The sequence below is a fragment of the Mirounga angustirostris genome, unplaced genomic scaffold (genome assembly GCF_029215605.1).
Source record: "Mirounga angustirostris isolate CCGP_5_RB_7025 unplaced genomic scaffold, mMirAng1.0.hap1 SCAF_5, whole genome shotgun sequence".
NCBI classification, from domain to species: domain Eukaryota; kingdom Metazoa; phylum Chordata; class Mammalia; order Carnivora; family Phocidae; genus Mirounga; species Mirounga angustirostris.
The window spans coordinates 12319365-12347109 of NW_026991713.1; the positions used below are offsets into that span (position 1 = coordinate 12319365).

At 58.2% G+C, this 27745-nt stretch overlaps 1 protein-coding gene across 2 annotated transcripts; it reads right to left on the reverse strand.

The window, feature by feature from the left end:
- Positions 1-5563: 5563 nt before the first annotated feature.
- MCM5 (minichromosome maintenance complex component 5) lies at positions 5564-26099 on the reverse strand. Of its 2 annotated transcripts, none has more exons than XM_045872631.3 (17): positions 25950-26099; positions 25609-25783; positions 23846-23972; positions 23635-23763; positions 21417-21589; positions 19388-19543; positions 17493-17659; positions 16983-17154; positions 15897-16008; positions 14412-14555; positions 13980-14045; positions 13587-13763; positions 12831-12943; positions 11501-11629; positions 10357-10499; positions 8345-8472; positions 5564-7391 (listed from the first exon to the last, which is right to left on the reverse strand). In XM_045872631.3, exons 2-17 carry the CDS (start codon positions 25773-25775, stop codon positions 7290-7292), a joined length of 2205 nt encoding a protein of 734 aa, XP_045728587.1. In that variant the 5' UTR covers positions 25776-25783; positions 25950-26099; the 3' UTR covers positions 5564-7289. The 2 variants fall into 2 exon arrangements, with proteins under 2 accessions (XP_045728587.1, XP_064446720.1); XM_064590650.1 differs by lacking the exon at positions 5564-7391 and adding an exon at positions 7421-7566.
- Between the last annotated feature and the right edge of the window lie 1646 nt (positions 26100-27745).

The following is a 27745-nucleotide window of genomic DNA, read 5'->3' on the forward strand; positions in this document are numbered from 1 at the left end:
CAACTGCCCACTGAAACAGCTGTAATGACTCCAAAATGGCCGGGGCGGGGGGGGGGGGGGGGGGGGCGGGAATCATAAATCGCCTCTTGCGAAGAATTCGGTTTCCAAATACCTTTGCCCACCGACACTTTGTGCCAGGGTGTTATCAATGCTCAGTCGAATAGGTGATCCCCTGGTCCTGGGGCCTGCCACAATCCGCCCTCCTCCCTGGCCCTGCTTCCTTGCTTCATCAACAGGAACGGGCACCCAGAGTTCGAGCCCACTTTGAAACGCTGATGTTTAGGACTTCAGCACGAGCACTCACTTGGAACACTATGTACCCAGCACAGGCCTGTGTGCTTTGTAAACATTAACCCGTGTCACCCTCGCATCCCTCCTCATGAGGTGGGCCCTATGATCCCCATCTTCCAGGGGAGGGGATGAAGACACGGAGAGGTGGAGGGAACGGCTCTGGGTCCTGAGCTGGAGAGTGGCCGGCTGGGGTTTGAACCAAGCCATCTGGCTCTGAGACGATGCTCTTAACCACCGTGCTTGATTGCCTCGTATTTTAAGTGTGAAGTGCTTATTTCTGAGCTGCACATTGCCAAAAGGTGTAGTCGAAACCATCACAAGGCACCCTTTGGTCTCACCATACAGCTGCAAAACAAACGTCTACCTCTGCTCTTCTACACTTGAAGCTTCTGTCTGCATCGGTCGCTGTCAAATGAATCTACAACATTTATACTCGTGCTCAAATATATATGAAAAATAGTTGTTACGACACCCAAAAATATAAAAGCTGCTTCTTTCCTGAGCTGACATTTGGAGTGCTCATCTTCTGCATTTTTTAAATGCAGGGTTTTTTGTGGTTTTGTTTCTTCCACACAAGAGAACGGGCTTTGGGCAGCTCCCCACAAGCCCTTGTCTGAAATAAACCACTTCAAGTGTGGGCCATCTTTGTTTCCAATGAATAAAAACCCAAACTGGCAACATCCTCACAACACTTCCTCATACTGGGTTTTTAAATACATCGGTTCCGTAAGACTTCTGACCTGGGGGCGCAAAGGCACGGGCCTAGTGAAGGTGCCCTTCAGTTACCGCGGGTCCCCCGAGCCGGGCGGGCTGCTTGGCCTCCCGTCGGAGCCCCCCGCCCACTGTGGATAGAAACTCAACCACACACGCCTGAGGACAATGAAAACGTGTAAGTGTCCAAACCAACAGGCAGAAGAGCTGAGGAGCAAGTTCATCTGGTCTCCCCTCACGGAGATGGGGGACAGGGTAGCCCCCCTTAGTGGGAAGAGGAGGTACGAGGGCCACAGAAGCCAGGGGTGGGGTAGGGGGCAGGGGCGCCCAGAGAGGCCCGGAGTCACCTGGGCAGGAAAGGTGAACAGCGAGCATGCAGGGGGAGACAAGCTCGGCCTTCCTAGGAGTGGCTCTGTGCCCGGGGCTGAAGGGGCTGACCCGACATCTACCGTCTCCACTAACCCTTGAGCCCTCCCGGGGCGGCGGGGGGGAACTATTGGCACCCCCTTTCCACAATGAGAAAAGGGAGGCCAAACAGGGAGATGAAGCCGCTTGCCCCGCAGAGGCCCGTGTCCACAGAGCCGCGTGCAGAGGGCCGCGGGGCGGCCCACCCCCACAGCAGCTGGGAGCTGAACCCCCGCCCGGCCTAGGAGCCTTCTCCTCGGAGCTCATGAAGACCAGCCCCGGCCCGCCCTGACTCCCAGCCTGGATGCTCCTTCCTGGGCAGTTGTGCAGCCTCCCACTGCCACAGAAAAAGCCACGGAAGAGGCCGGGCTGCCCCCCTCTTGCTCCTCGCTCGGTCTTTGTGGAGGTTCAGGGGGCTCCTCAGAGGCCTGAGTGTTCTCGGGGCGCCAGGCCCTGCAGCTCCCTCCGCGCGCACCTGCCTGAGCACAGCGGCCACCTGGGTCACAGCCAAGCCATTGCCCCCTCTGGTCCCTCCACACAGGGCCTGCCAACAGGGCCAGCTACCCAGGGGATGGGGACTCTGCCAGGGCGGTCTTCCCACTGGACCAGCACCTCCTCCCAGGCCAGACCCATGTCTACACCAGCACCCCGCTCAGCCTGGGCACAGCGCCTGCCCGGTGAGGGCGTGGTGCATGCGGCAGAGTGGCACGGGGGTTCAGAGCACACCCGGGGTTGAACCCGGCCCCTGCCCTCCACGCACTGTGACACGTGCCTCTCTGAGCCTCAGTGTCCCCATCTGTAAAATGGAGGTGACCACAGGACCCACATCCACGACTGCTAGAGGGTTAAGTGCATCCCAGCTGACAAACATGGGTTGACCGAGCCACCATTTTGCAGTCTCCGCAGGTGGGGCACCAACCATCACAGGTAAGACCCCAGGTGAACACACTCCCTGGAGAAAGATCCCTCTCCACCTCCCAGAAACGCACGCGCCGGCTGCGGGGGTAGAGCTGACTCTCCTTCCGGCAGCCCCCGTACAGAGGAATGGAAAGCCAGGGTCTCCACCTGCACAAGATGAAAGGTGCAGAGGGTCCGGAAGCGCGCACAATGCTCTCAGGAAGACGGGCACCCCAACAAGGCAACAAAGAGCTGCTCGAAAGTTCTCCAAATTACCAAAGAAGAAAGGCCTTTGAGCATGAGCACATCGGAGGAAAACTAACTGAGCTCCTCTCGTCTCTGCATTTCCTGGCACCGGGGAGTCGGAAAGAGCTTGAGGCAGCTGTAAACGGCCACGCACGCACACTGTCGTGACAACAGGGACCGTACTCGGGCATCCGGGTTTCCTGCCTGTGTTTGGAGGAAGATCACACAATCTCACGCCGAGGTCGTGGCTGGCTTCGTTTTTACATGGTGGTTATTTATAAACACTGTGCTCATAGTTTATTAGAATAAAATGTTTAATACACTTGTCGGGATGCTCATGTTTTGCCTGAGGTTCTGTATTTCTAAATGCACCTTAAATATCAAGTATTTTATTTCACTGACTTTCCTTTAATTTTATGAATTCTACCTTCACATTGGTATATCATATTAGGCAAAATAGGGATACCTGGGTGGCTCAGTCAGTTAAGCCTCTGCCTTTGGCTAGGGTCATGGTCCCAGGGTCCTGGGATCGAGCCCTGCTCAGGGGGGCCTGCGTCTCCCTCTCCCTTTGCCCCTCCCCCCACTCGTTCTCACTTGCTCTGCTCTCTCTCTCAAATAAAAATTAAAAATTTTTTTAAAAAATAGTAGACAAAACCATGACAAAAAACTAATACTATGGATTTTCTCCAATACGTTACTAGTGCTTTCTACCACTTGAACCTCGTGACCTATGGTGCTGAATGCCACGACTTCCGGCTTACTGATGATAAACTCAGGCGCCCACAGATCAATGGGACAGAGCCCAGAAATAGACCCATGCACATACGATCGATTAATTTACAACCCGGGACATGAAAATATACACTGGAGACAGGACAATCTCTCCAGTAAGTGGTGCTGAAAAGCTGGAGAGCCACATGAAGAAAAGAGAAACTCACACCGTACACAAAAACTCAAAATGGATTAGAGACGAACGTAAGACCTGCAACCATAAAACTCCTAGAAGAAAACGGGGAAAGCTCCTTGACATAGGTCTGGGCAATGACTTTTTGAATCTGACACCAAAGGCCAACAAGGAAAACAAACAAGTGAAGGGACGACCTCAAAATAAAAAGCGTCCGCACAGAGAAGGGAAGCATCAACAAAATGAAAGCCAGCCCACGGAAGGGAACAAAGTACTCGCAAACCACATACTAACAAGGGGCTAATATCCAAAATAAATGAACTCATTTAACTGAGCCGCGAGACAATACAATTAAAATATGAGCAGAGGATCAGAAGCGACATTTCTCCAGAGGTCTGCAGTCAGCCGACAGACACATGAGAAGCTGCTCACCACCACTCACCACCAGAGAAACGCAAATCAAAGCTACCACGAGCTACCATCCGTCAGAACAGCTAGTATCAAAAAGACAAGAACAGGTATCGGCGGGGACAGGGACAAAAGGGAGCCTCGTGCCGTGTTGGTGGGAGTGTAAGCTGGTGCAACCACTGGGGAAAACGGCATGGAGGGGCCTCGATTAACTAAAACTACAACTACCATGTGATCCGGCAACCCCACTTCTAGGTATCATGGTATTTCCGCACAGAAAATGAGAACACTACTTTGAAAAGAAACAAGGCACTAGCAAGTTCACTGCAACATTATTTGTAACAGCCAAGACACGGAATCCACCTAAGCATCCCTGACCAATAAATGAAGAAACTGAGCAACACAGACACACACACACACACACAAATATTATCCAGTTATAGAAAAGGAAATCCTGCCATTTACAACTCGGATAAAACTGGAGGACACCATGCGGACTGAAATACGTCAGAAGGCGTCAGTCGGTCAGCCAGACCTCTGGCTCAGGTCATGATCCCAGGGTCCTGGGGGTCCTGGGGGTCCTGGGATTGAGTCCCGAGTCAGCCTCCCTGCTCAGTGGGGAGTCTGCTTCTCTCTCTTGCTCTGACCTTCCCCCACTGTTTGTGCTCTCACTCATTCTCTCAAATGAATAAAAAATCTTTAAAAAAGATGATATACGTCAGAGAAAGAAAAATATCGTATGATCTCACTTACATATGGAATCTTAAAAAAAAAGAGAGAAAAACCCCTCAACAGACACAGACAACACATGGGTGGTTGCCAGAGGTGGGGGTGGGGAGTGGGCAAAATGGGTGAAGGGGGTCAAAAGGTGCACACTTGCTATAAAATACGTCAGCCGTGGGGATGAAACACCCCACGTGGTGACTTTGGTTCATAATACTGTACTGAACATTGGAAAGTTGCTGAGAGATTTAAAAGTTCCCATCACAAGAGAAAAAAAACAACTGTGGTGACCGATGTTAACAAGACCAAAAAAAAAAAAGGAAATGGCAAAACAAATTAAGGCATATCCTCAGGCCCAGAGAAGTCGAGTGCCAGAACCAAGGCCACAGAGCTGTGGGTAGCCCAACGGGAAGAAAACCGGTCCACAGAATCCCAGAACCTTCACTCTTACTGACTTTGCTCTAAGGCCTAGGGGGAATGCATGTCCCCAAATCCCAAAGGCCACTGGAGTCTCACCACACTGCCCCGTCCCTTCCTGGGCACTTTGCTGCCACTCACCCTAAACACAACCCTGCAAAGCAGGGGCGGCATCCCTTCACGGATCAGGACACTGAGGCACAGGAAGGTCTGGTGACTCGGCCAGTTGGAGGCAAATCCACGTGCCCCACCTCCCCCCCAGGCCGCTGAGGCACAGCGGGGGCCGCCAGCCCTCCGCGCTCTCCGGGGCACGTGCACATGGGCTGGGCCCGCTGGTAATGTTGCCACGGCCGGAGGCCAGAAACTGGCCGCACCGGCCCCACAGACCGGTTCAAGAACGCGGAGCCCAGAACGTAAAAGCCTCACCCAAGAGCCCGAGTGGCAGACGCAGGTCAAAAGCCCGTTCAGGCCGGCTGCAGGGCTGGTCCTTCGCCCACACCTGCTCTGCGGGGACGGCAAGACGGGGGCAGCCACAGGCTCCCCAGCGCAGAGCCCACAGCGTGCACACACACCACGGCTTTATTAGTTCCACAGTCTTCCAAAGCACATCTCCTGGCCCTGCGCCAGGAGCAGATGCCCAGAGGCAGCGAGGCAGGCAGAAAGCGCCTTCCTGGGGGGCAGCTGGGGCCCCCTGCACTGGGGGGGGGTGGAGCGCAGGGGGCAGTTCAAGACGCCGGTGGCGAGGACAGCGACGTCCCCGGGGGGGTGGGGGGGGTGACGCGCAGGAGGCCTGGGCAAGTCTGTGGGGCCACGGGGGCTCACTTGAGGCGGTGGGGGGGGGGGAGGCTCCCCGGGGGGTGGGGGGGGTGACGCGCAGGAGGCCTGGGCAAGTCCGTGGGGCCACGGGGGCTCACTTGAGGCGGTGGGGGGCGGGGAGGCTCCCCGGGGGGTGGGGGGGTGACGCGCAGGAGGCCTGGGCAAGTCCGTGGGGCCACGGGGGCTCACTTGAGGCGGTGGGGGGCGGGGAGGCTCCCCGGGGGGTGGGGGGGTGACGCGCAGGAGGCCTGGGCAAGTCCGTGGGGCCACGGGGGCTCACTTGAGGCGGTGGGGGGCGGGGAGGCTCCCCGGGGGGTGGGGGGGTGACGCGCAGGAGGCCTGGGCAAGTCCGTGGGGCCACGGGGGCTCACTTGAGGCGGTGGGGGGCGGGGAGGCTCCCCGGGGGGTGGGGGGGGTGACGCGCAGGAGGCCTGGGCAAGTCCGTGGGGCCACGGGGGCTCACTTGAGGCGGTGGGGGGGGGGGGAGGCTCCCCGGGGGGTGGGGGGGTGACGCGCAGGAGGCCTGGGCAAGTCCGTGGGGCCACGGGGGCTCACTTGAGGCGGTGGGGGGGGGGGGAGGCTCCCCGGGGGGTGGGGGGGTGACGCGCAGGAGGCCTGGGCAAGTCCGTGGGGCCACGGGGGCTCACTTGAGGCGGTGGGGGGTGGGGGAGGCTCCCCGGGGGGTGGGGGGGGTGACGCGCAGGAGGCCTGGGCAAGTCCGTGGGGCCACGGGGGCTCACTTGAGGCGGTGGGGGGCGGGGAGGCTCCCCGGGGGGTGGGGGGGTGACGCGCAGGAGGCCTGGGCAAGTCCGTGGGGCCACGGGGGCTCACTTGAGGCGGTGGGGGGTGGGGGAGGCTCCCCGGGGGGTGGGGGGGGTGACGCGCAGGAGGCCTGGGCAAGTCCGTGGGGCCACGGGGGCTCACTTGAGGCGGTGGGGGGCGGGGAGGCTCCCCGGGGGGTGGGGGGGGTGACGCGCAGGAGGCCTGGGCAAGTCCGTGGGGCCACGGGGGCTCACTTGAGGCGGTGGGGGGTGGGGGAGGCTCCCCGGGGGGTGGGGGGGGTGACGCGCAGGAGGCCTGGGCAAGTCCGTGGGGCCACGGGGGCTCACTTGAGGCGGTGGGGGGCGGGGAGGCTCCCCGGGGGGTGGGGGGGTGACGCGCAGGAGGCCTGGGCAAGTCCGTGGGGCCACGGGGGCTCACTTGAGGCGGTGGGGGGCGGGGAGGCTCCCCGGGGGGTGGGGGGGTGACGCGCAGGAGGCCTGGGCAAGTCCGTGGGGCCACGGGGGCTCACTTGAGGCGGTGGGGGGTGGGGGAGGCTCCCCGGGGGGTGGGGGGGGTGACGCGCAGGAGGCCTGGGCAAGTCCGTGGGGCCACGGGGGCTCACTTGAGGCGGTGGGGGGCGGGGAGGCTCCCCGGGGGGTGGGGGGGTGACGCGCAGGAGGCCTGGGCAAGTCCGTGGGGCCACGGGGGCTCACTTGAGGCGGTAGAGGACCTTGCGCTGCATACGATGCTGGATCTCGCCCCGTCGTAGCATGAGCTGCAGGACCTTGTGGATGGCATGCTCCGGGTATTTCTACGGACACAAGGCCAGATGCGGGAGCGTGCCTCCCGAGGGGACCCCAGAACACCCCACTGGCTCACCCTCTGCGCGCTCCTATCCTCCCTGCTCCCAGAGAACGTTCTGGTTTAGGAAAGGCCTTCACACCCGTCTCCGTCCTTCCTAAGAAGAGCTCCCACGTCCTTAGCACCTACAACATACCAGGCACTGTTCTGTACATCAACTCACTCCCTCCCTGTGCGGCTAGTCCGCTGATTACTCCCATGTTACAGGGGAGGAGCTGAGGCGCAGAGAGGCGAAGTCACTTGCTCAAAGTCACACAGCAATTAAGTGGCAGAGCTGGGACTTCAACGGAGTCCACCTGACTCCAGAACCCAAGCTCCTGACACCCTACACTTCTCTAAGCCTCGGTCTGCTCGCCTACAGAATGGGCGTAGTCCCACCTACTGCCCAAAAGTGCTCTAAAGACTGAAGCAAGATGACGTACATGAAGAGGAACTGAAACCAGAAACTGGTGGACTGTTCCTGTGCTTTTAAAGACAGAAGCAGTTCTCCACAGCATCTAGAAAGCCCCACTCCTCTCTCTCTGGGGTCAAGAGCATTGTCCTCCAGGAGCTGGACGGCTCACTCTCCTGGCTCTGCCCCCGCCCCCAGCCCCATAAAAGCCAGGCAGTGGGGGGAAGGAATCGATGGGAAGGGCTCGGGGAGCCTGACTGTGGTTCTACCAGAACGCCAGCCCCCTGTCCTCTCCCCTAATGGGACAGATAAGTGCCCCCTCCCCAGACTGAAGCAGTCCCTAGGGAACGAATGACAGGAACAGGTCCAGGACAAGAAACAGCTGCCCTGTCCCCATCCCAGGCCTGTCTGTTGAGCCACAGGACACGGCTGCTGGGGAGGTGGGAAGCAGGCTACGGAAGTAAGCAGGAGACGCCCCCCGGCCCCGCTTCCAGGCCCCAGGGAAGGCCTACCTGCTTGGTGAAGTCCTGGATGATGCTGTGCTCGGACACCTGGGAGCCGATGGCAAAGCGGCGCTTAAGCTGCTTCTCGATGCGGCTCAGCAGCTCCTGGTCCTCCTGGCTGGTAAAGCCCTCCACCCCTGCGGGCAGAGAGAGACAGCTGGGTGGGAACGGGGTGCCACAGATCTCAGTCTGCCCGTGGTGGGGCAGAGGCCTGCAGAGACAAGGCCCCTGAGCCAAGAAAGAGGACTCAGAAGAAAAACTTAAAAAAAAAAAAGAAGAAGAAACAGCTCAAAGAAGGGGAACATGTGGGGGATAGCACAGGCCTGAGCAGATGGCTCAGCAGAGCCCTGAAGCCAGGGGACGAGGCACACCTGTGCGAAAGGATGCTCTAGGCAGAGGGAAAGGCAGGTGCAAAGGCAGGGAGGCAGAAACCTGACTTCGTTCAAAACCCAGTCCAGGGGCTAGGGACGTGGCCAGACCAGGGGTCAGGGGTCAGCTCCTGGGGACCCCTAGGCCATGGCACGGGTTTTGCTTTGATTCTGGGGGAGCAGCCAGTAGAGGGCTCTGAGGAGGGACAGGAGCTGACTTGTGGGAACACATGTCTCTGGCCGGTCAGGCAGCAGGGACAAAGTTCCAGGAGAAGCAGATCTCAGACAGCTGAAGCCCCCTGTGACACAGGAGGGAGGCAAGGCGCCCCAGGGAGCCCGGGCCAGCAGGAGGCTCCTGACTTCCAACTACTGATGCAGGGTGACCAAGGCCTACAGATAGATACCTTGGGGTTTCAGCTAAGGAGAGGGTGGGGCATAGTCAGTGAAGCCACTAGGACGGACTTCAAGGCTCCAGGTTGAAAGGGGTCTGCAAGGCAAACTCCTACACAGCCTACAAGGCCCAACTCAAATTCCACTGTCCCAAATCACACCTGACCTCCATGCATCAGCATCCCAGAGAGCTCTCCATTGGCAAATGTCTCACAGGACAGAAATCCCCTCTTGGGCAGAGACAATCTTCGCCAAGGGGAGGGTGGGAGTGATCCCTCTCACCACCCAAGGTACCAGCCACACTGGCCCTCGAACCTGCCAAGACTGCCCCCTCCTTGGAGGCATGGCACTGAGCCTTCCCTCTACCTAGAAGGTTCTCTACATCCCCCACCCACCCCCCCCACACACAGAGCCTTATGTCCTCATTTCACACCACTGTCTCTATGTCCCCTCCGCAGTGAGGCCGTCCTGACCAACCCCCTGATGCGGAGGCATCCAATCCTCCTCCAACACACCTGGCCTGCCAGAATCCGCCCCCCGAACTTTTGACTGCCTGAACCTGATCAATCTGCCTTTGCTCTCTCTCCCCCCACTTAGAATGAGAGGCCCACAAGGCAGGGACTTGGAGATCTATTCCCTCTTACACCCCAACACCTGGAACAGCGTCTGGCAAATACCACACCCCACCGGGTGAAGGAATGGATCTATCCCAGGAGAGCCTGGCACACAGTCAGTGCTCCAGAAAAATCTGTTGGAAGGCTGAGCCTGAAGCAGGTAGCGGGACTGACAGCAGTTTGACCGACACTGGCCTACGGGTCGAGAGAGCTGCATTCTAGCTAAGCAAACGGCCATCCTGGCACCACAAAAAGGCCTCTGAGTGTCCATCTTATTTCTAAGTGCCCAGCTGGCTTCTGGAAGGCAGCTGGAAGTCAAATGAGGGAAAGAGCTTTGGAAGCGCTCAAAATGGTTATGAGGTCACAAGCAGAGTGCTAGCGTTCTCAGACAATGACAAAATTACAAACCTTAACGATTAACGGGGTCCAGACGGTTGTGTTCAAGGGTCTGGAAGAGAAGCTGCTGCTTCTCATCTGGGAGGAAAACGGCTGGGGGCAGACCGGGGAAGGGTGGCTGACCGCCAAGAGGAAGCTCAGAGACGCTGGGCAACCGCACAGGAGCAACCAATGCTCCAGGCCCCCAGGATGCCACCCGGCCCCCCGGGACCCCGAGCCGGGACCCTCGGCCCGTGCCCCCGCGTCTGCTCACCTGACAGAGTGCCGGACATGGCAGCATCCAGCGTGGACACCTGGAAGAGCCGCAGAGCCTCTTCCACGTCGGCCTCCGTGGCGAAAGGCTGCAGCTTCATCTTGCTGAGGGCCTCCGCGATGCGCACGACGGCCTCCAGCTGCCTGCACGGGAGCGACGGGGTGGCCTCAGCTCACTCCCCGCCCCCGACCCGCGCTACTGTCAGGGAGGTGCCTGCCCAACGTAGGAAGGCCACCAGGAGACTGCCTGCGGTCCCCATGACCTGTCTCCCTTTCCTCTTCAGTAATGGAACCGACTTTGACTCCAGCATGTGGCACCCAGCTATAACACACTTCCCAGCCTCTCCTACATCCAGGTGCGTCTATGTGACTAAGGTGTGGCTGAGAAGTTCTAAGTTCAAACATTTTGTGGGGATTTCAGGAAATGTCCTGAAAAGATAGGCCCTTCTTCTCCTTCCTCTCCTGTCACCTGGAATACAGAGGTGAGGGCTGACGTTCCAGCAGCCATCTTGGACTATGAGGACGAGCCCGAGTTGCCAATGACTCTGAGGAGCCATCACACCAGTCCTGGACCACCCACCCTCGAAGATTCCCTAAGAGAGAAAGAAACTTCCAATTTGTTTACTCTTCTTTATTTGGGTTTTCCATTACATACAGCCAAACTCACTTCTAACTCATCAGCGCTGGCAGCAGGATGCAGCCCAGGTAGGTCCAAGCTCCTAATCGCTATACTCTACTGTATAAACTCACAAGAAGAGGAGTTTAAGAACTATGAAAGCAGGTCCCGAGAAGGAAGCAATTTCCCTGCTGTCACACAACAGGCCAGAGTCTAGGAGCCAGGTCTCGTAACTCCCATGACTGGACCCTTCCCTCACCCTCAGGCTTCCCTGCAATGAGGGAAGCCAGACAAAAGTCACAAAACAGGGTTCCAGGTTTTCTCAACCTTAAAACAAGCCAAGACGTACATATAATCAGAGAGGCCACTGTATATAAACTCCCAAAAGCCTCCCTGGCCAACAGCCCATACTACGGGCCTACACTGTGGTCAGCAAGGGAGCCTGGCCCAGGGCTTGCTAGGCACACCCTGCTTTGTAAACTGAGGCCCATCCAGCCCGCCTGGGTCCGGCCCTCCTGCGCCTGCTCACCGCACGGTGATGGGGATGTTGGAGCGGCGGTCGATGTCCCGCTCATGCTGACGGGCTCCGCTTCGCATGATGATGTACCGGTTCTTCAGTTTCTCTGCAGCCTCTGCCGACAGCCGGGGGCCACACTTCCTGCAGGACGGTGGGGGGCAGCTGTCATGAGGCCAGGAAGGAATCTGGGGGCACCCACCGCATCCCCCAGCCAGTGACAGTCACTCATTAAGGGGAATGTTGAGATCACCTAGTCCCACCCTCATCCTGAGGATGAGAAGACAGAGGCCGGAAGAAGGGAGTCAACTTCCCAAGGCCGCCCAGGACCTGGCATCAAGGTGGGGCGAGACACAGCTGGGGCCAAGCCCCTGAGGACAGAGCCCTAAAGATTCAGAACCAGGACAAGGACCCAGGACTGCTGGGCAGCGCACTGCTCGGGACCCCAAAGGAGGGGGTGAGTTCAGGACCCACCTGAATACAGCGCCTCACTTCCCACTGGGGGGGTTCTCAAAGATTCCCTGCCCTCAGTGTCCACCTCCAACAAGAGACAGCTGAGGGCGCGTGCAGGCTCTCGGCGCTGGGGCTAACAGCGCGGCCTCTGGGGCCGGGTCCCTGGGTTCAAATCCTGGCTCTGCTCCCTCCCACTTAGGACCTTGGACGAGTCACTTAACCTTTCTTTCCCTCCACTTCTCTGCCTCAGCCCCACCTGTAGAATGGCTCACTACAGGACCCTCAAAGGCTTCGGGACAGGGCGAAAGCTCAGTTACACGTGAAACACTCAGAGGAATGCCTGGCACAGAACGGTGACCATACGCATGGTTACTGTTATAGGCAATGTGTGAGCGAAACAAGACTAGGAGTCGCACTCACACACACAAAAAAGACTAGAAGTCGCAGCTGCCATTTCCTGAATGTTTCCTCCGTGCAGGGTTCTGCCAAGCTCTCAATCTCTGTGCAGTCCTCAGGAAAACCCCAGGCCACACCAGTCCAGGGAAAGCGAGGCTCAGGGGTCACCCGACTTGGCCCAGGTCACACAGTAGTGGGGGCGGACGCTACCCAGAGCCCGCAGCCACACTGTCCGCACTGCAGTGCCTCCCTGCATGGGAGAGTCCCAGGGGTCGGCGAGACCTTCTAGTTCCCACACCCTTGTTTTAGCAAATGGGGAAACGGAGCCCAAGAGCCACAGAGCAACCTGTGCAAGGTCACAAAGGAGCCGAGCTGAAACTGTAAGCAGGGCCTCATCTCAGGCACCCTGTGTGAGAGGCAGGCCCAGGCTTCAGGGTTCTCTCCCCCAGGAGAGCTGGGCCACCCCACTCCCGCGGGGCCCGCGTCCAGGACTCACGCTCGGCAGTAGGCAATGAACTTCTTCAGCTTGGCCAGGTCGACCTCACCCTCCACGGCCTGGGTCTGGGTCAGTGCACTCACGTGCAGAGTGATGACGTGTTTGGCCAGCATCTGGGGGCGCAGAGGGGACACTGGGTCAGCCCGCAGGCCCTCCTGAGCATAGATCCCAACACAGAAGTTGCACAGGCAGGGAGGGAGGGTGAGAACTCATGGAAAGGAGGAGGCCCCTTTCCTTGTGAGCTATGAGCTGATTAGACAAAATCCCACAGCTGCCAGGGCCTTATCTGCCGCCATAAGGAGATCAGCTACCTGAGAATAGGTCTCCAGCAAGGGAGGCAGAGCGGAGGGGCAGAAACAGAGAGCTCTGGGGCCATCGAGCCCCGGATCCAGGTGGGCCTCACACCTCTAGGCTTGCCCATTACATAAGCCATTCTGTTCCTTCCAGAGACGTTCTGACCGGAGCTGGGGTTCTACCACTTGCAAAGGTCAACTCCCCTGTTTCGTATACAAGGCGCTGAGGCCCAGGGAGAGAATGATTTACCCAACTGCACAGCACAGCCCCGGCAGGAGGCAGGACTCTGGACCCCTAGTCCAGCGTTCCCTGCAGGCCGTAGCCGCCCCCCCTCCCCACCCCGCCCTGGGCTGCCTGCTTACAGGCAAGTCTGACGGGCAGGACTTTGGGCCAAGCCCCTTGTTTACCCTCCCCCAGAACTGTGGGCCTGGCTCCCGCAGCCCCAGCCAGCTCCAGACGCACCACATCCCTCTCTTCATTGTGCTCGTCCTTGACGATGAAGATCATGTCAAAGCGGGACAAGATGGTGGGCATAAAGTCGATGTTGTCCTCCCCCTTCGTCTCATCCCAGCGACCGAACACCGAGTTGGCGGCAGCCAGGACGGAGCAGCGGGAGTTGAGGGTGGTGGTGATCCCAGCCTGAGAGGCAGAGAGAGGGGAGCAGACAAGAGAGATGAGACCCTGGGCACGCGTGTCTCCCACGTACACACGAGTCTCTCCCATGCACACGCTCGCACAGGCCGGCTGCTGCAGCCAGCAGAGACCGGGGCAAACCGGGCCCAGCCCAGGGCCCGATCGCGGCCCCGGGCCAGCACCCTCCACGTGGCCGGGCCAGGCCGGACGGCAGCCGCGCACCTTGGCTATAGAGATGGTCTGCTGCTCCATGGCCTCGTGGATCGCCACTCGGTCGTCTTCCCGCATCTGTGTGGGGCAGAAACGTCTGTGAGGCCTGGGCAAGGGGGCGGGAGAGCTGGGCAGCCGGAGACCTACAGTAGCGACTGGTCCCAAGTCCCGACTCTACGCCTGGCCCATGGCAGGAATCAGGTGGCCTCTCACCCTGGTGACAGTGAGCCAGGTGGGCTTGGCTCTCCTCTCCCCTCTCTCCAGATAGGGAAACTGAGGCTCAAAGAGGTTCAACTACTTCCCTCTAATGACAGGCCCAGGACCGAACACCAGTCTCCAAGTCAGAGGTAGTTTCTGCTGTCCCAGCCCAGGAGGCCACACCTTCGGCCCCATGACCACAAGGTGCCACCCACCTTTCGGCCACCACCTCACCGTCAGACCCACCTTGTCAAACTCGTCAATACAGACGACCCCCCCATCAGCCAGGACCATGGCTCCGCCTTCCATGATGAAGTTCCGGGACGAGGGGTCCCTCATCACTGAGGCTGTCAGGCCGGCCGCACTGCTGCCTTTCCCAGAGGTGTACACCTGGGGGATGGGGGAGGGGAGGGTGGCATCAGGACATCACCCAGCTCCAGTGAGTCAAGGACCCAGACTGATGTGGCTTGCCCAAGGTCACGCATCAAAGCTGGCTGCCGAGCCCAGAATAGAACCCGTGCTCCTCCCTTCGGGTGGGAAGGCCGCCCTGGGCACCGGTCTGGCCTGGAGGTTCTCCCCCAGGGGGCGTCCACGTCCACGGTCAGCTGAGCCCTACCACAGCCCTGTGAAGCAGCGCTCGGGCCCGCTCTCAGATGAGCAAACTGCGGCCCAGAGGAGAGGAATGCCACACTTCCAGGAGGCCTGAGGGCCGGGATGGGGACTCCTGACTCCTAAGGAGAAGCGTCCCCCTCCCCAGTCCCTTGTCGTCTTTGTACAGACCCACGCACCACAAGCCGCCACCCTGGCAAGTGGGTGAGGAAGTTGGAGGTGAGGAAGTTGTGGTGGGCTTAGAGTGTAAAACACACACGCCTTCAACAGCGCTTCAAGAAAGACAACGTAAAGCATGCCGTGGTGTTCTATTAACCTATAGGCTAAAACAGTAACACCTCAGATAAAATAATTAATTTCATCTGCTCCTTTTAGTTTTTAACCAGGGCAGCCAGAAAACGGGACACCACCCCCATGGCCCATATAGCAGCACCCGTGGGTCTCTATCACGCGGCTATGGCATGAACACCTGGCACTTCTGATCCCCCCGACCACACCTCCCCCCACACAGCCCTGTCCTGCTGGGTCATCTTCGCCCCACTCTGAGCCCCCAGGCCCACCGATCACTGCACAGAGGACCCCACCAACCACACACTCGGGGTCAAATCCCTGTGCTTGCACTTACTCGCTGTGGGACCCTGGGCAAGACTGAGCTATTCTGTACCCCAGTTTCCTCCTTTATTTAAAGGGGTCACAGCACCCACCGCACAGTGAGCGCAACGTTAGGCCAGTAAACCAAAGCAATGCGCTGCAAGCAGTGCCTGGTCCTTGATCTTCAGGTGCTGACTGATGTCATAATTTAGCAGGTGGATAAACGGAGTCTCAGGGACAGGGAGATGAGGCAACCCGCTCAAGGCCGGCAGCCAGCTAGCTACTGGCCAGGCTGAGACTCAAAGCCCACGCCGCCTTTTGGGCCGCACTCCACCCACCGCCCCAAACCACCCCACACCTGTTGGTCCCCTTCCTCCTCTCTGTGCCATCCTGACCCACAGCCAAGAAGAACGAGGAAGAGACTCTGGTGAGCCAGCCCACCACGGAAAGCCCAGGGACCAGGTAGCCTGGGCTGCAGCCTGCCCTCCTAAGGGGGCAGCCGAGCGGAGCGGCATGTCCCCAGGCACTCACCCCTATGGGGGAACACTTCTCCACAAACTTTAGCAGCTGGGACTTGGCCGTGCCCGGGTCCCCCAGCATCAGCAGGTTGATGTCTCCTCGGCGGGTGAGTCCATCGGGGAGCCTGGGGGAGGACAGGCAGGTGGGCCAGGCTGGGACTCAGGCCGGTCACGGGGAGGGCTGGCAGTGGGGCCCACAACCCGCATCACAAGCCTCGGTGCCGCAGGCAGGCGGGGGCTCTGGGCTGAGACCCTCGTTCACAGCCGTGTCCCCAGCCGCACCCGTGGTAACGATGGAGGAGAGAACTTGCCTCCAGGCCAGGGACAGCCAAGAACATGGCACTCAGGGCCGGGGCACACACGCTAAGGGTCTGATCAGATAGCCCTTGTGGCTGGAAAGGAGGGGGGGGGCCCCCAGCAGCCCGTGCACAGCACAGTGCGACCGGCACCAGACGGGCAGGATCCTGGCCCCACTGATGTGCCTCTCAGCAAGTCCCTTTCGCTCTCCATGCCTCAACTTCCTCACCTCCAAAGTGGACTTGGTCAGACCTTCCTCTGAGGGTGACTGTGAGGGCTGGCTGGGTGTCAGACACACGAAAGCGCTTGCAAGAAGGCCGGGTGCACAGTGAGGCCCAGTATGTGGTAGCTACTAATAACATTATCTTCTCTAGCTCTACTACTTTCTTGTTTCAACACAACATGCGCTGTCCTGCGAGGACCAGGTTCTCACCTGCCCTGTTCCCATGGAAACTTGGGTCCAGAGAGGGAGTGTCTCTCGCCCAAGGTCACACAGGAAAAAGTGGCAGAGATTTAATCTCTGGTCTCCAGTCTCCAAGCCCAGAGCTCTCCCCACTGCAGCTGCTGGCCCCCCTCCCCCATCCACCCCTAGTTCGGGTGAGGGGATCCCTCCGGGTAGGAGAGCATGGATTAGCCACTAGCCGGCTGACAGCAAGCCTCAGAGTAGGGGAAAGGACCTGGAAGTAGCAGGCAAGGCTGAGGGTCCCAGGAAAATGAGAACATTCAAGTCCTGACCATTGGCGGCCATCCTCCTATGGGCCAAGTCACCCCCACCCCAGATCTGGTGGGACTGGAACCCCACCTCTTTCGGGAACCCCCAAACAGCAGGCAGGCGATGGCCTTCTTCATGTCTGTGCCCCCGAAGATGGATGGAGCGATGCTTTTGGAGATGACCTCGTAGACATTGGGGAGGGCGGCCAGGCGTCGGAACTCCTCCTCTTCCTGAGGGGTCACAGCCCCGGCAAAGCTGCGGCCTGGGTGGGCCAGGGAGGGAGGGCACGTGAGTGCTGTGTGAGGCAGACCCTGCCCAGCCAGGTCAGGGCTCCCTGCAAGGCAGGGCCTCAGAGCCCAGATGGCATAAGCCTGAGGAGACAGAGCCCAGGTCTCCCTGCCAGGAGTGGGCCTGTGCTCACCATCCAGGGAGTGAGGGGAAGGGGGGTGTAAGGAGCTGGAGGGCCAGATCGTAGAGGCCCTCAGGGACCACTAGGAAGGGTGGGGACAGGGAGACCAGGAGGCCTGACCATAATCCCAGAGAGAGACGGCAGGGGCTCAGCCCAGGGTACAGCACAGCCGGGCCCCAAAGCCAACTCACCAGAGCCATCTGTGTCCACCTGGATGCCCAGGACACGGATGTAGGAGCTCCGGATGCCCACACCCACCCTGTCACGGCCCCTGCTGGAGGTCAGGCCAAACTTCTTGATGGAGTAGATGCCCATGACGGTGACCCTATTCCCAGGGACAACCCTGTCACACAGATACCTGAAGAGACAGGGAGGAGGGAGAAACAAAGTGAGAGCCTGGGGGGGGACAGCGAATCCCTGACCCTCTCACCCACACTGTCACACTCACAGTCCACCTTAGCATTTGTACTCCAGATCTCTCCATCCCTCAGGGCCCCCCTCCAAGCATGCATGGCTCAGCTGCCTACAGGATGGTGCTCAGCACCCTTGCTCGTGGTGGTGGCCTGACCCTTCCCTGCCCTCAAGGGCTCTTTTGTTTTGCCGGTTGGGGCCCCAGGAGAGGCTTGGTGCTAGCCACCCCAGCCTTCAGAAGCCACATCCCCATATATGCTGCCAGACTCGCCACGGGGCTCCCCTTGGCCAACTCGGGGGAAGCCTTCCTCCTCAGGCCCCCTGGCCTCTCTGCAAGGGCCCCCCCACCACCACTTCTGCCTCTTCGGGGCTCCACGAGCTCGGGTACATCCTGCCTCTGGACGTCCACGTCCTCTTTTCAAAACTAAGACACTGCAACAAGGAGTCTCCAAGTCGCTCCAGTGAGAACCAGTGTGGCACAGAAGGGACACTGGTGCATGCATCTGCACTCTGCCATTTAGAAGCTGCGTGACCTCAAAGAAGTCACCGTACCTCTCTGAGCTTGAGGGAAGGGGAGGGGGCAGCGACAGAGTAACCGGACCTGCTCATATAGTGGGATCAAGTGAGGAAACAGACCACACGTGCTTTACATGCCAGAGTCACATCCCACAAAGGAGCGTCACTGTCACAGTTTCAGCCCTGAGAGGATCCTAGGGCGCCCCTTCCCATGCACCACTTTGTTTTTCTTATTTTGGAGATGGGAAGAGAGTATCTTCAGCAGGCTCCATGCCCAGTGCGGAGCCCAACACGGGGCTCGATCTCACGACCCTGAGGTCATGACCTGAGCCGAAATCAGGAGTCGGTCACTTAAAGGACTGAGCCTCCTCCCAGGAGCCCCTTCCCATATACCACCTCTTACGTCTAGACTAGACTACCTGGAGAATAACCTAACAAACATCAAGTACTTAATTCGTATTAAAGACCAGTACGAAACACGTGCATTTTCCAATTAACATCTCCCAGCAGCCTAACTAGAGATTAAGGATGGTCATCACGCCCGTTTTACTGCTGAGGAAACCGAGCCTTCGCCGGCTCATGTAACTTGCTCCTGTCTGGCTCCTCCACGTTTCCACCGTCACTGACAAAGCTAACAAAAGCTCTGGACCCACTCCTCAGGAAAACACGCAGCACAGAACACCTGCAAGCACATCCAGCTGTGGCACCCCGGTCACATCTCCAAGCCTTCCTCCCAGGTGGCCACGAGAGGACCAGACCCCAGCCGAGCACCTCTCCTCCTTCCCAACTGGTCAGCAAAATCCAAGGAACGATGTTATCAGAAAGCCCGGGCACAGGCGGGGCAGCGGCATCAGACAAGCAGAGGCTCTCCGAGCTGCAGCTGTAGGGACTCTCCGGGTAGGGCCCGGGCTCCAAGCTCACGAAGCCATCAACCTCTCAAGAGTTCCAGGGCGCTCTGGAACTGCACAGCGGGGGCTACGTGCCTTGCTGATTTCGGGAAGACGGAGCGAGCGGAAATGTACGGGAAGCACCGGTGTTCCAGTGAACCAAGTGTTGCCAACCGGGCCTTCCTCTCCTCCCACCGTGCTCACCGGGCCTCGGCCAGGGCCACCCGCCCCCGCGGATGCCCAGCCCCAGCCCCGGCCCCTGCCTGCTTCACCTGTCACAGTAGAGCTGCATGTGTCTGGGCATCTCGCCGTGAGGCACTGCGTCAGGCAGCTCCTGCAGCTTGAGAGTCTGGAAGTCCACACACTTGCACTTGTCAGGCATGATAAAATATGGGTCCAGTGGGCATTTGGGGCGCCCGGCTTGATCCCTGTACGGGGGTGGGGAGGAGAAAGGGTCACCAGAGCTCCCCTGAGAACCCAAAGCCCAGGGAGTCCATCCCAGGAGTCGGCGACAAGATCCGGCCAGCAGCAAGTTGAGGGTCTCTGGGATAAGCTGAACAAGGCCCTTAAAAGGAGGGCAGCTCTGTGGGGGACCATGAGCCAGATCAGGAGTGGGGAGGTCTGCTCCAGGCCTGGCTCCTCCATTAATTTATGGGACACAGACAAGTCACACTCTCAACCCCCATGAGGTCTCAGTGTCCCCACAGGGAGAGGGGCCAAATCACCAATGACCTCACGAAACCCCCACTCAAATCCCAGGATCTCGTGGTGAGGGTCTGGGCACCTACAGACCATTCTCAGGGTCTAGGCCTCTTTTTACCTCCATGTAATGAAGTCAAGTTCAACTACCATAGCAGTGTTACTGCAGGGCACTCACTCCATGCCAGACCTTGTTCTACAGACCAGGGACCCAGGGGCAACAGAAGTCCCTGCTCTTACAGAGCTCACATTCTAGTCAGGGGCCGCCGGGGAGACTGAAAAAACCAGCCAACAAATGGCTGAGTGACAGAATGACAGCAGTGCCCCATGCTGTCGGGTGGGTGGGGAAGAGTGACAGGGTATGCGTGCACCGAGTGTAAGATGGAGGAACCTCTGGGAGGTGACATAAGAGAAAGCTGACGGAAGTGAGACCGAGGACTGCAGAGGGCAGAGGAAAGAGCACGTTCAAAGGCTCTGTGCCAGAAGTGTGCTCAGTGATCGCAGGAAGAGGAGGGAGGCAGTGAGAGAGGGAGGAGGACCACGGAGGGCCGTGCACGCCAGGACAGCGCCTGACTTTGGATGACGTGGAAATGACTGGGTCACCTGCAGGACAAAGAGTCCTCTCCACCAGCTGCGGGGTGGAGAAGAGACTGGGGGACGACCACTCCAAGTGAGGGAGAACAACAGCATGGAGCAAGGCAGACGTGCCCAGGTGGTGAGAAAGGGCCTGATTCTCTACGTGCAATCTCAGGAGCAGAGCCAAAAGGACTTCTCAGTTGTCTAGATGCAAGTAGGAAGAAACACTCTGAGACCAAGGATTTGGGCCTGAGCACCTGAAAAGATGGTGTTTCCATCTGGGGTGCAGGGGAGGGTCTGTGGAAGGGGAGATCTGGGGGTGGGATGGAGGTCAGGTCCGTGTGGGGTGCGTTCAAATCTGCAATGTCCACTGGACACCTACATGGGGATACCTGGCTGCCGGCCAGCAGCCGGATCCGACCCTGGAGTTCAGGGGAGACACATGTGTGAGCGTCCTCTGCATGTGGACCATCTTTAAAGCCCGAGATCACCCAGGGAGCGAGTGCAGAAAGAAAGCAGCGTAGCTAAGCCCCGGGGCACTGCAACATTTAGGTCAGGAAGCTGAGGGGGACCACAGAGGCCAAGGAGCAGCCTGAGAGAGGGGGCGGGGCCTTCAGATCAAGGGTGGAGCTCATTTCCTCTAAGGGGCCAGAGAGCAAACATTCGGTCTTAGGAGCCAAGAGGCCATATACTCCCCGCCTCTGCAGAGCAAACGTGGTCCATGGCAATGTGTAAATGCACAAGCTTGCCGTGTTCCTGGGCCGGCCACCCCAGCAAGCCTCCAGACAGACTCATTCCGCTGGACTGCTTTTCCCTCCCAACCCTGGGTTCCCCACAAAGGTTGTCTGGGAGTCCTGGTGGGGACAGAACTCGCCAATGGAGGACACCAGCCCTGAGCCCCAGCGCACGGGCCTGTGCCACTCCCATGGGACACATGCCCTGCTGCAGGCCGGCCCTCCCCCTTCCCATCTCCCCCCAGACGTCACCCCCCCACCCCAGCCGCTGGGCCCGGCAAGGCCCACTCACGTGTTGCACTTCCTAGGCAGGGCGTAGCCCTCCAGGCCCGGGTGCATGGCGATGTTGCTGAGCGTGTTGCGGCAGCTCCGGCACTGGATGGAGATGCGGGTGGCCTTGGCGCGGACCCCGGACGCCGAGATGATGATGCCAGGGATCTTCACCAGGTGCGACATCATGTCCGACTGCAACAGAGCCATCAAGAGCATGGTTGGTGGGCGCCTGGGTGGCTCAGTTGGTTAAGCGACTGCCTTCGGCTCAGGTCATGATCCTGGAGTCCCGGGATCGAGTCCCGCATCGGGCTCCCTGCTCGGCGGGGAGTCTGCTTCTCCCTCTGACCCTCCCCCCTCTCATGTGCTCTCTCTCATTCTCTCTCTCTCAAATAAATAAATAAAATCTTTAAAAAAAAAAAAAAGAGCATGGTTGGTTAAAGGGAGACAGGGACAACGGAGATTATGATAAAAATCTCTTTTTCTGGGGTGCCCGGCTGGCTCAGTCTGAAGAGCATGTGACTCTTGATCTCAGGGTCTTGAGTTCAAGCCCCACAGTGGGCGTGGAGCCTACTTAATTTAAAAACAAAAACAAAAAAAACCCCACACTTCTAGAAAATCTTTTTCTAGTGCAAAACAAAGGCAGCTTGACAGGGGCCCCAAAAGAGCTGCAGGATGTGGGGACACAAGCAAAGACCACAGCATGCCCTCTGGGTGCAACACATGACCAGGAGGTGCCATTAGCTCAGTGGGTGACACTCGGGCCCCACTGTGGAGCGTGCAGAGCACAGGCATGCGCATCACTTGCCTAGATTCTAACAAGAGCCCTGCGACAACCACTAACGTCCTGACCAGCATCACTTCCTGCTCACTGCTCTCCTGCTACTTTATCAATTCTCCACATGGCAGCCAGAGGGACTGTTTGCAGATGGAATCGGCCCATTCTACTTAAACATCTGCTGCTTTCCTACTGTGCTTCCTATAGAATCCAAGCTCCTTCCCATGGCTGGAGAGGCCCTGGCCCTCAGGCCTCTTCCCCCCTTCCCCCAACCCTCACGCTCACTGGGGTCCGGTCACACTGGCTACTTCTTATTCCATGAAGCATGCCACTGTCTGTACCTCAGTGCCTTTGCACCTGCTTCTCCCGGAGCCTGGAATGCTCTTCCCTTGGGCTGTCATGCAGCTGACGACGCATCACTCAGACTCACTCCAACATCACTTCATCAGAGGCCTCTTCTGACCACCATCTACCTCCCTCGGCCATTGTCACGTTTAGCTCGTTCTTCTCTTTTCTTCATGACTGTACATGGCTCCTGAAGCCATCACAATGTCCCTTACCTGGTTCTCCCCTCATAAGCTCTGTGAGAAGCAAGTCCCGTCTGTTTATAGTCAGGGTCTAGCCCAGCACCTGGGGCGTAGCAGCCTTTAGTATTTGTTGATTAAAACAAATCAACACCTGGGGCACCGTGGGTGGCTCAGTCGATTGGACGACTGACTCTTGCTTTCAGCTCAGGATCAGGTCATGATCAGGCCCCACTCCGAGCTCTGTGCTGAGTGGGGAATCTAGTGTGCTTGTCTCTCTCCCTTGCTCCTCCCCCCCACGCTCATGCTCGCTTGCACTGGCTCTCAAATAAATAAATAAAACCTTTAAGAAAACAAACACCTGGATGACAGCTGGCTCTGCCAACCCCTCCTGCTTCCCAATCACTCTTTAGCCACGCTGGCTGTTCTTCAACACAGCCTTGAACATAACCAAGCCCTCCTCGCCCCTCAGGCTTTGCAAGGGCTATCCTCCGCCTCCCTGGGGTGCTCTCCCAGTTGTCTGCCCGCTCAGGTGGTTCTCCACCAAGGAAGCCTTCTCTGTCTTTCCCAGAAGGCCACCCCCCGACCCCAATTTCTTCCACTGCACTTACGATCATCTACAACCATCACGGGTGACATTCACTGGTTTACTCAGGTTTCCTCCCACACACACCTCCTGGGAGGATATAAAGTTCACAAGAACAGGAACTTGTTGTTTAGTTCAACATTGTTTCTCCATGACCTGACTCAACGCCTTGCCAACAGGAGGAACTCACTTGTCCAGTGAGTTAATTTTAGGGGGAAGAAATGGGCTCAGAGAGGCTGAGTGAGCTGCTCACGGTCACACAGCTGGCACTCAGGTCTGGCCGGGGCCTGAAGCTCCTACACACCATGCAGCAGCCACCGTCACCCTCCGACCAGCCTCTAAGTGGACCCACCTTGAGGCTACGAATGCTGGACGGGCTGGCATCCGACTTGAGCATGACCTGAATGTCCTGGAGCACCTCCTCGCCCGTGGGCCGGGGCCGGGTCACCTCATCAGCCACCTCCTTGGCAGCTTCCTCTAGCTGGAGAAGAGGAAGGCGACAACTGTTGGTGACCAGAACAGGACCAGGAACCTGGGGGATTCAAGGATGGGGTCCCACTCACCAGCTGCAAGTGCTCGGCCGGTTGCTTGTACAAGTAGTCGGCCAGGTCCTCGTCGAAGCTGGCCAGGTCCTCCATCTCCACTTCGACCCAGTACTCCCCCAGATTGTAATGGCGCTTGAGCTCATCCCTGGTGTGGGCAGGTAGCAGGGTGGGGGCAGGGCAGGGTGCAGAGAAGAGGAAATCAACACTGGCTGAAGTGCACCTGCACCCCAAATTTGCCCACACCATTGCCACCACTACTCCCACTCCTCTCCCCAAACACACATCGAGTTCCAGGCGACTCTGTGACATAACCCTGCGGAGGCTCCCAGCTGCCCATAGAAGCATCCTCCAAAAACAGCTCCGTGGAAACAGTCCACAAGATGGTTGAAGGCGATTTCAACACGTAAAGACAGGGCTGTGTGCACAGGTCAGTTTGGGAGACTCCGTTCTTTCCCTGCAGGACCCCCTGGTGCCTTTTAGTTTCTCTCAGAGACTAACAAAGCACAAGGCTCAAACTTGGAGACCACAGATAACAGTGTGTCTGTCTTATCAACCACCAGATAGACTTTTTACAGAGCATCCCATGGGACTATTGTCCCAAAACACACTTAGGGACCACTGACCTATGCTACGCAGAGGCCTCTCCTCAGACTCATCTCAGACCTTATCCCCTCCGACCTTATGTGCCAGGGCCACACGAAATGGCCATCCTGGCCCAGAAAGCACCTTGCTATTAACAGGCCACCCATACCTCTCCACCCAGACATGCAACTGCTCCTATCGGAAATGCCCTCCACACCTGAAACTCTTCTCTCAGCCGAGGGTCAACTTGGGCTCCTCTGGAAGCCCTCCCTCATGTTCCTCCTTTGAGGCAACTGTCACCTTGTAATTTATCTCTTGACCTCATGCCTTGCCCCCAGACTCAGGAGCTTCACTGACCTCTGAGCTTCTAAAGAGTGAGGAGTACGGAGTCTCTTCATCTCCGTATCTCAGTGCCTAGACACAATGCCTGGCACACACATGGCCAACGTCAGCTGGTACATGAATAAACGGGAGGCAGAACTGCCGACGTCCATTTACTGATGACACAGAGAGTCTGTTACTTGGAAGTCATTCAGCTAATAATTGGCCGCGCCCAAGCCTGGACCCACAAGTTCACCTTTCTCTGCATTTTAAGGCGCTAGGGAGAGAGGCTGGGCCTACGAGGATTTGGCATGATGCCACAGGTTAGACAATGACTAAGAGCGGGTTCAGTGGTTAGCCCAGCACCTGAACAGTGCCTGGCACACGGCAGGTGCTGATCAACAGCAGTTGCAAGACTGGAACGGACGCGTAAGTGAAATAAATCCTGACAACCATCTTCACCTTCTGCACACGCAGAGAACTTGAGTTCAGGAGGCATCACAGAGACAGGACACAGGACAACAACAAGGAGGAAGTGAAGAGCGAGTCCTGGATAAAGAACCAAAGGGCCCAAGAACTTCTAGATGGTTATTAGGGGCCCACTCAACAGGTGGCCACTCAAAAGTTAACTTCAGGTATAAAATGTACAAAGCCAAATATCACACTGGCGCGGCCAGGATGAAGCTTCGGCTGGGACCCAAATCCTCAGACCTAGGACAGGCTCCTTCACCTCTCTGCGCCGTGTCCCCGTCGTGCTCCAGGACACTAGAAGGCTCTGGGTGCAGACGCGTGTTCGCACCGGGTGTGCTTGCTCCTCACCCGGGCGAGTGCATGCCCACCTTCCCTCCGGGCCCGCCCCAGCCCGCCCCAGCCCGCACCTGTATTTGAAGGTGAAGCCGGTGCGGTCGGTGCCCACTCGGTACTGGCGCAGGAACTCCTTGAAGCGCCTCTGCAGCTGCGATTTGCGGGCCTGCCCCTCGTCGGCCGCGGTGTCCCCCCCGAAGCTGTCGCTGTAGAAGATGCCGGGGTCGTCGAAGCCCGACATGACTGCGCCTGGCGCGGGGACAAACAGCTGGAGCAGGCCGGGGGCTCGCTCCCAACGCGGGGCGGGGGGACCCCGGCCCTCCCGGAAGAGAGACCCTGCCCACCCTGCTGCGCCCTCAAGTGCGGACGCCTGCACACTCCGCGGCCCTCACCCCGCCAGACCCGCCGGCCTCACCTCCCCGCTCCCGCACGTCCAGGCACACAAGGACGTCCGCGCTCCGCCGCCGAGTTTCGCGGGAAAAACGAGACGCCGCGTCCGGGCGCCGCAGGCGCTGCGCCCCGATTGGCTCGCCGGGGTCCCGCGGCCAGCGATTGGACCGCTCTGCGCCCGCGAGCACCGCCTCCCGGGCAGACCACCGGAGCGGATTGGCTGCGGGGCGCATGACGTCATGCCCCTGGCCGCCTTCCAGGCTCCATTTTGCAGGCCGGACAATTTGGCGCGAAACTTCCGACCGGGGAGGAAGCGGCGGCGCGGCGGGCGCAAAGATGGCGGCGGGGAAGCCTCCCGGGCCCGGGCGGCGAGTGCGCGCGAGGGCTCTCCGTGTACACCCCTCGAGCCTTTTTACAAGTCTTCTGGGAAAATGGCCGCCTGCAGAGCCAGGGCCCGGAAGACCTGGGGGCTCCAGCAGTCGTCGTCGCTCCCGGCGGGAGCCCGCTGCCCCCTGCGCCCAGCCCTCCCTGTCACACACCCTCCCGACGTCGGAGATGAGTCAGAAATAAGTCCTCTCTGGGCCCGAAATCGTCCATCCTTGCGACTCAAGGATGTTTTCTTAGACCCAAAGGGTGATACCTTTTTTCGTTGTAGATTTCTCATTACTTGGCAATGCTTAAAATCTGCGAAAATTCACGACCAGACACCCAACCTAGCTTGAAAAAGAGAAAGATTTGGCAAAACTCAGCGTTCTCCATCTCTCTTCCCTTCTTTTCCATTCCCACTCTCGAAGAGGAACAACTGGAAATTCTTTATCCCCTTGGCCACAGTCATGGAAACATTCACGCCGAGTATGTAAAATGCGTGTATTTTTACAGTGTATAAAACACAAATGAATCTGACACTTGCTTTTCTTATTAATACTTCGTGGAGGTTCCTCTGAGGACGGAACAGACTTAACTCATCCTATTTTTTGATTTTTTTATTTTTTTTTATTTTATTTTTTTTTTTTAAGATTTTATTTATTTATTTGACAGAGAGAGAGATCACAAGTAGGCAGACAGGCAGAGGGAGAGGGAGAAGCAGGCTTCCCGCGGAGCAGGGAGCCCGATGCGGGGCTCGATCCCAGGACCCTGGGATCATGACCTGAGCCGAAGGCAGACGCTTAACGACTGAGCCACCCAGGCGCCCCTATTTTTTTATTTTTTTAGTATTCTCTACACCCAACGTGGGACTCGAACTCAGGATCCCGAAATTAAGAGTTGCATGCTTTGGGGACTGAGCCAGCCAGGCGCGCGACTCATCGTATTTAACAGCTGATTCTCCATAGTGTGAATAGAATACAGACTATCGGGCCATTTTCCTATTAGTAGAATCAAGGTGGTTTGTTTCTCTGTCTCTCCCCTCCCTCCTTTCCTTTCTTTATCACTACAAGTAATGAACATTGACATCCCTTTCACAGAAAGCTGGGAAGTAGGCTTAGGGTGGGAAGAGCTGCAGCAATTTGAGTGCCTGCTCTTGGCAAACAGAATCTCATAACCTGTGGCTCCTGGGCCTGGTTGCACTTTGGAATCTCTCAGGGAACTTTTCACAAACAGGATCCCAGAGTCCTGCCCCAGGTCTCCAGACTCAGAACCTCTCAGGGTGGGGCCCAAGATCCCCCAGTGATTCTGACGCCACCAGCCATGCACTGGCATTTAGATACCCCTGGGCCCTCCACCGGCTGTGGGAGGTAGGTGTATTATTTTCATTTTGCCAGTGAACAGAAGGAGACGAGTGACTTACTTGTCCAAGGTTCCAGACTTGGTGACAAAGCCAGG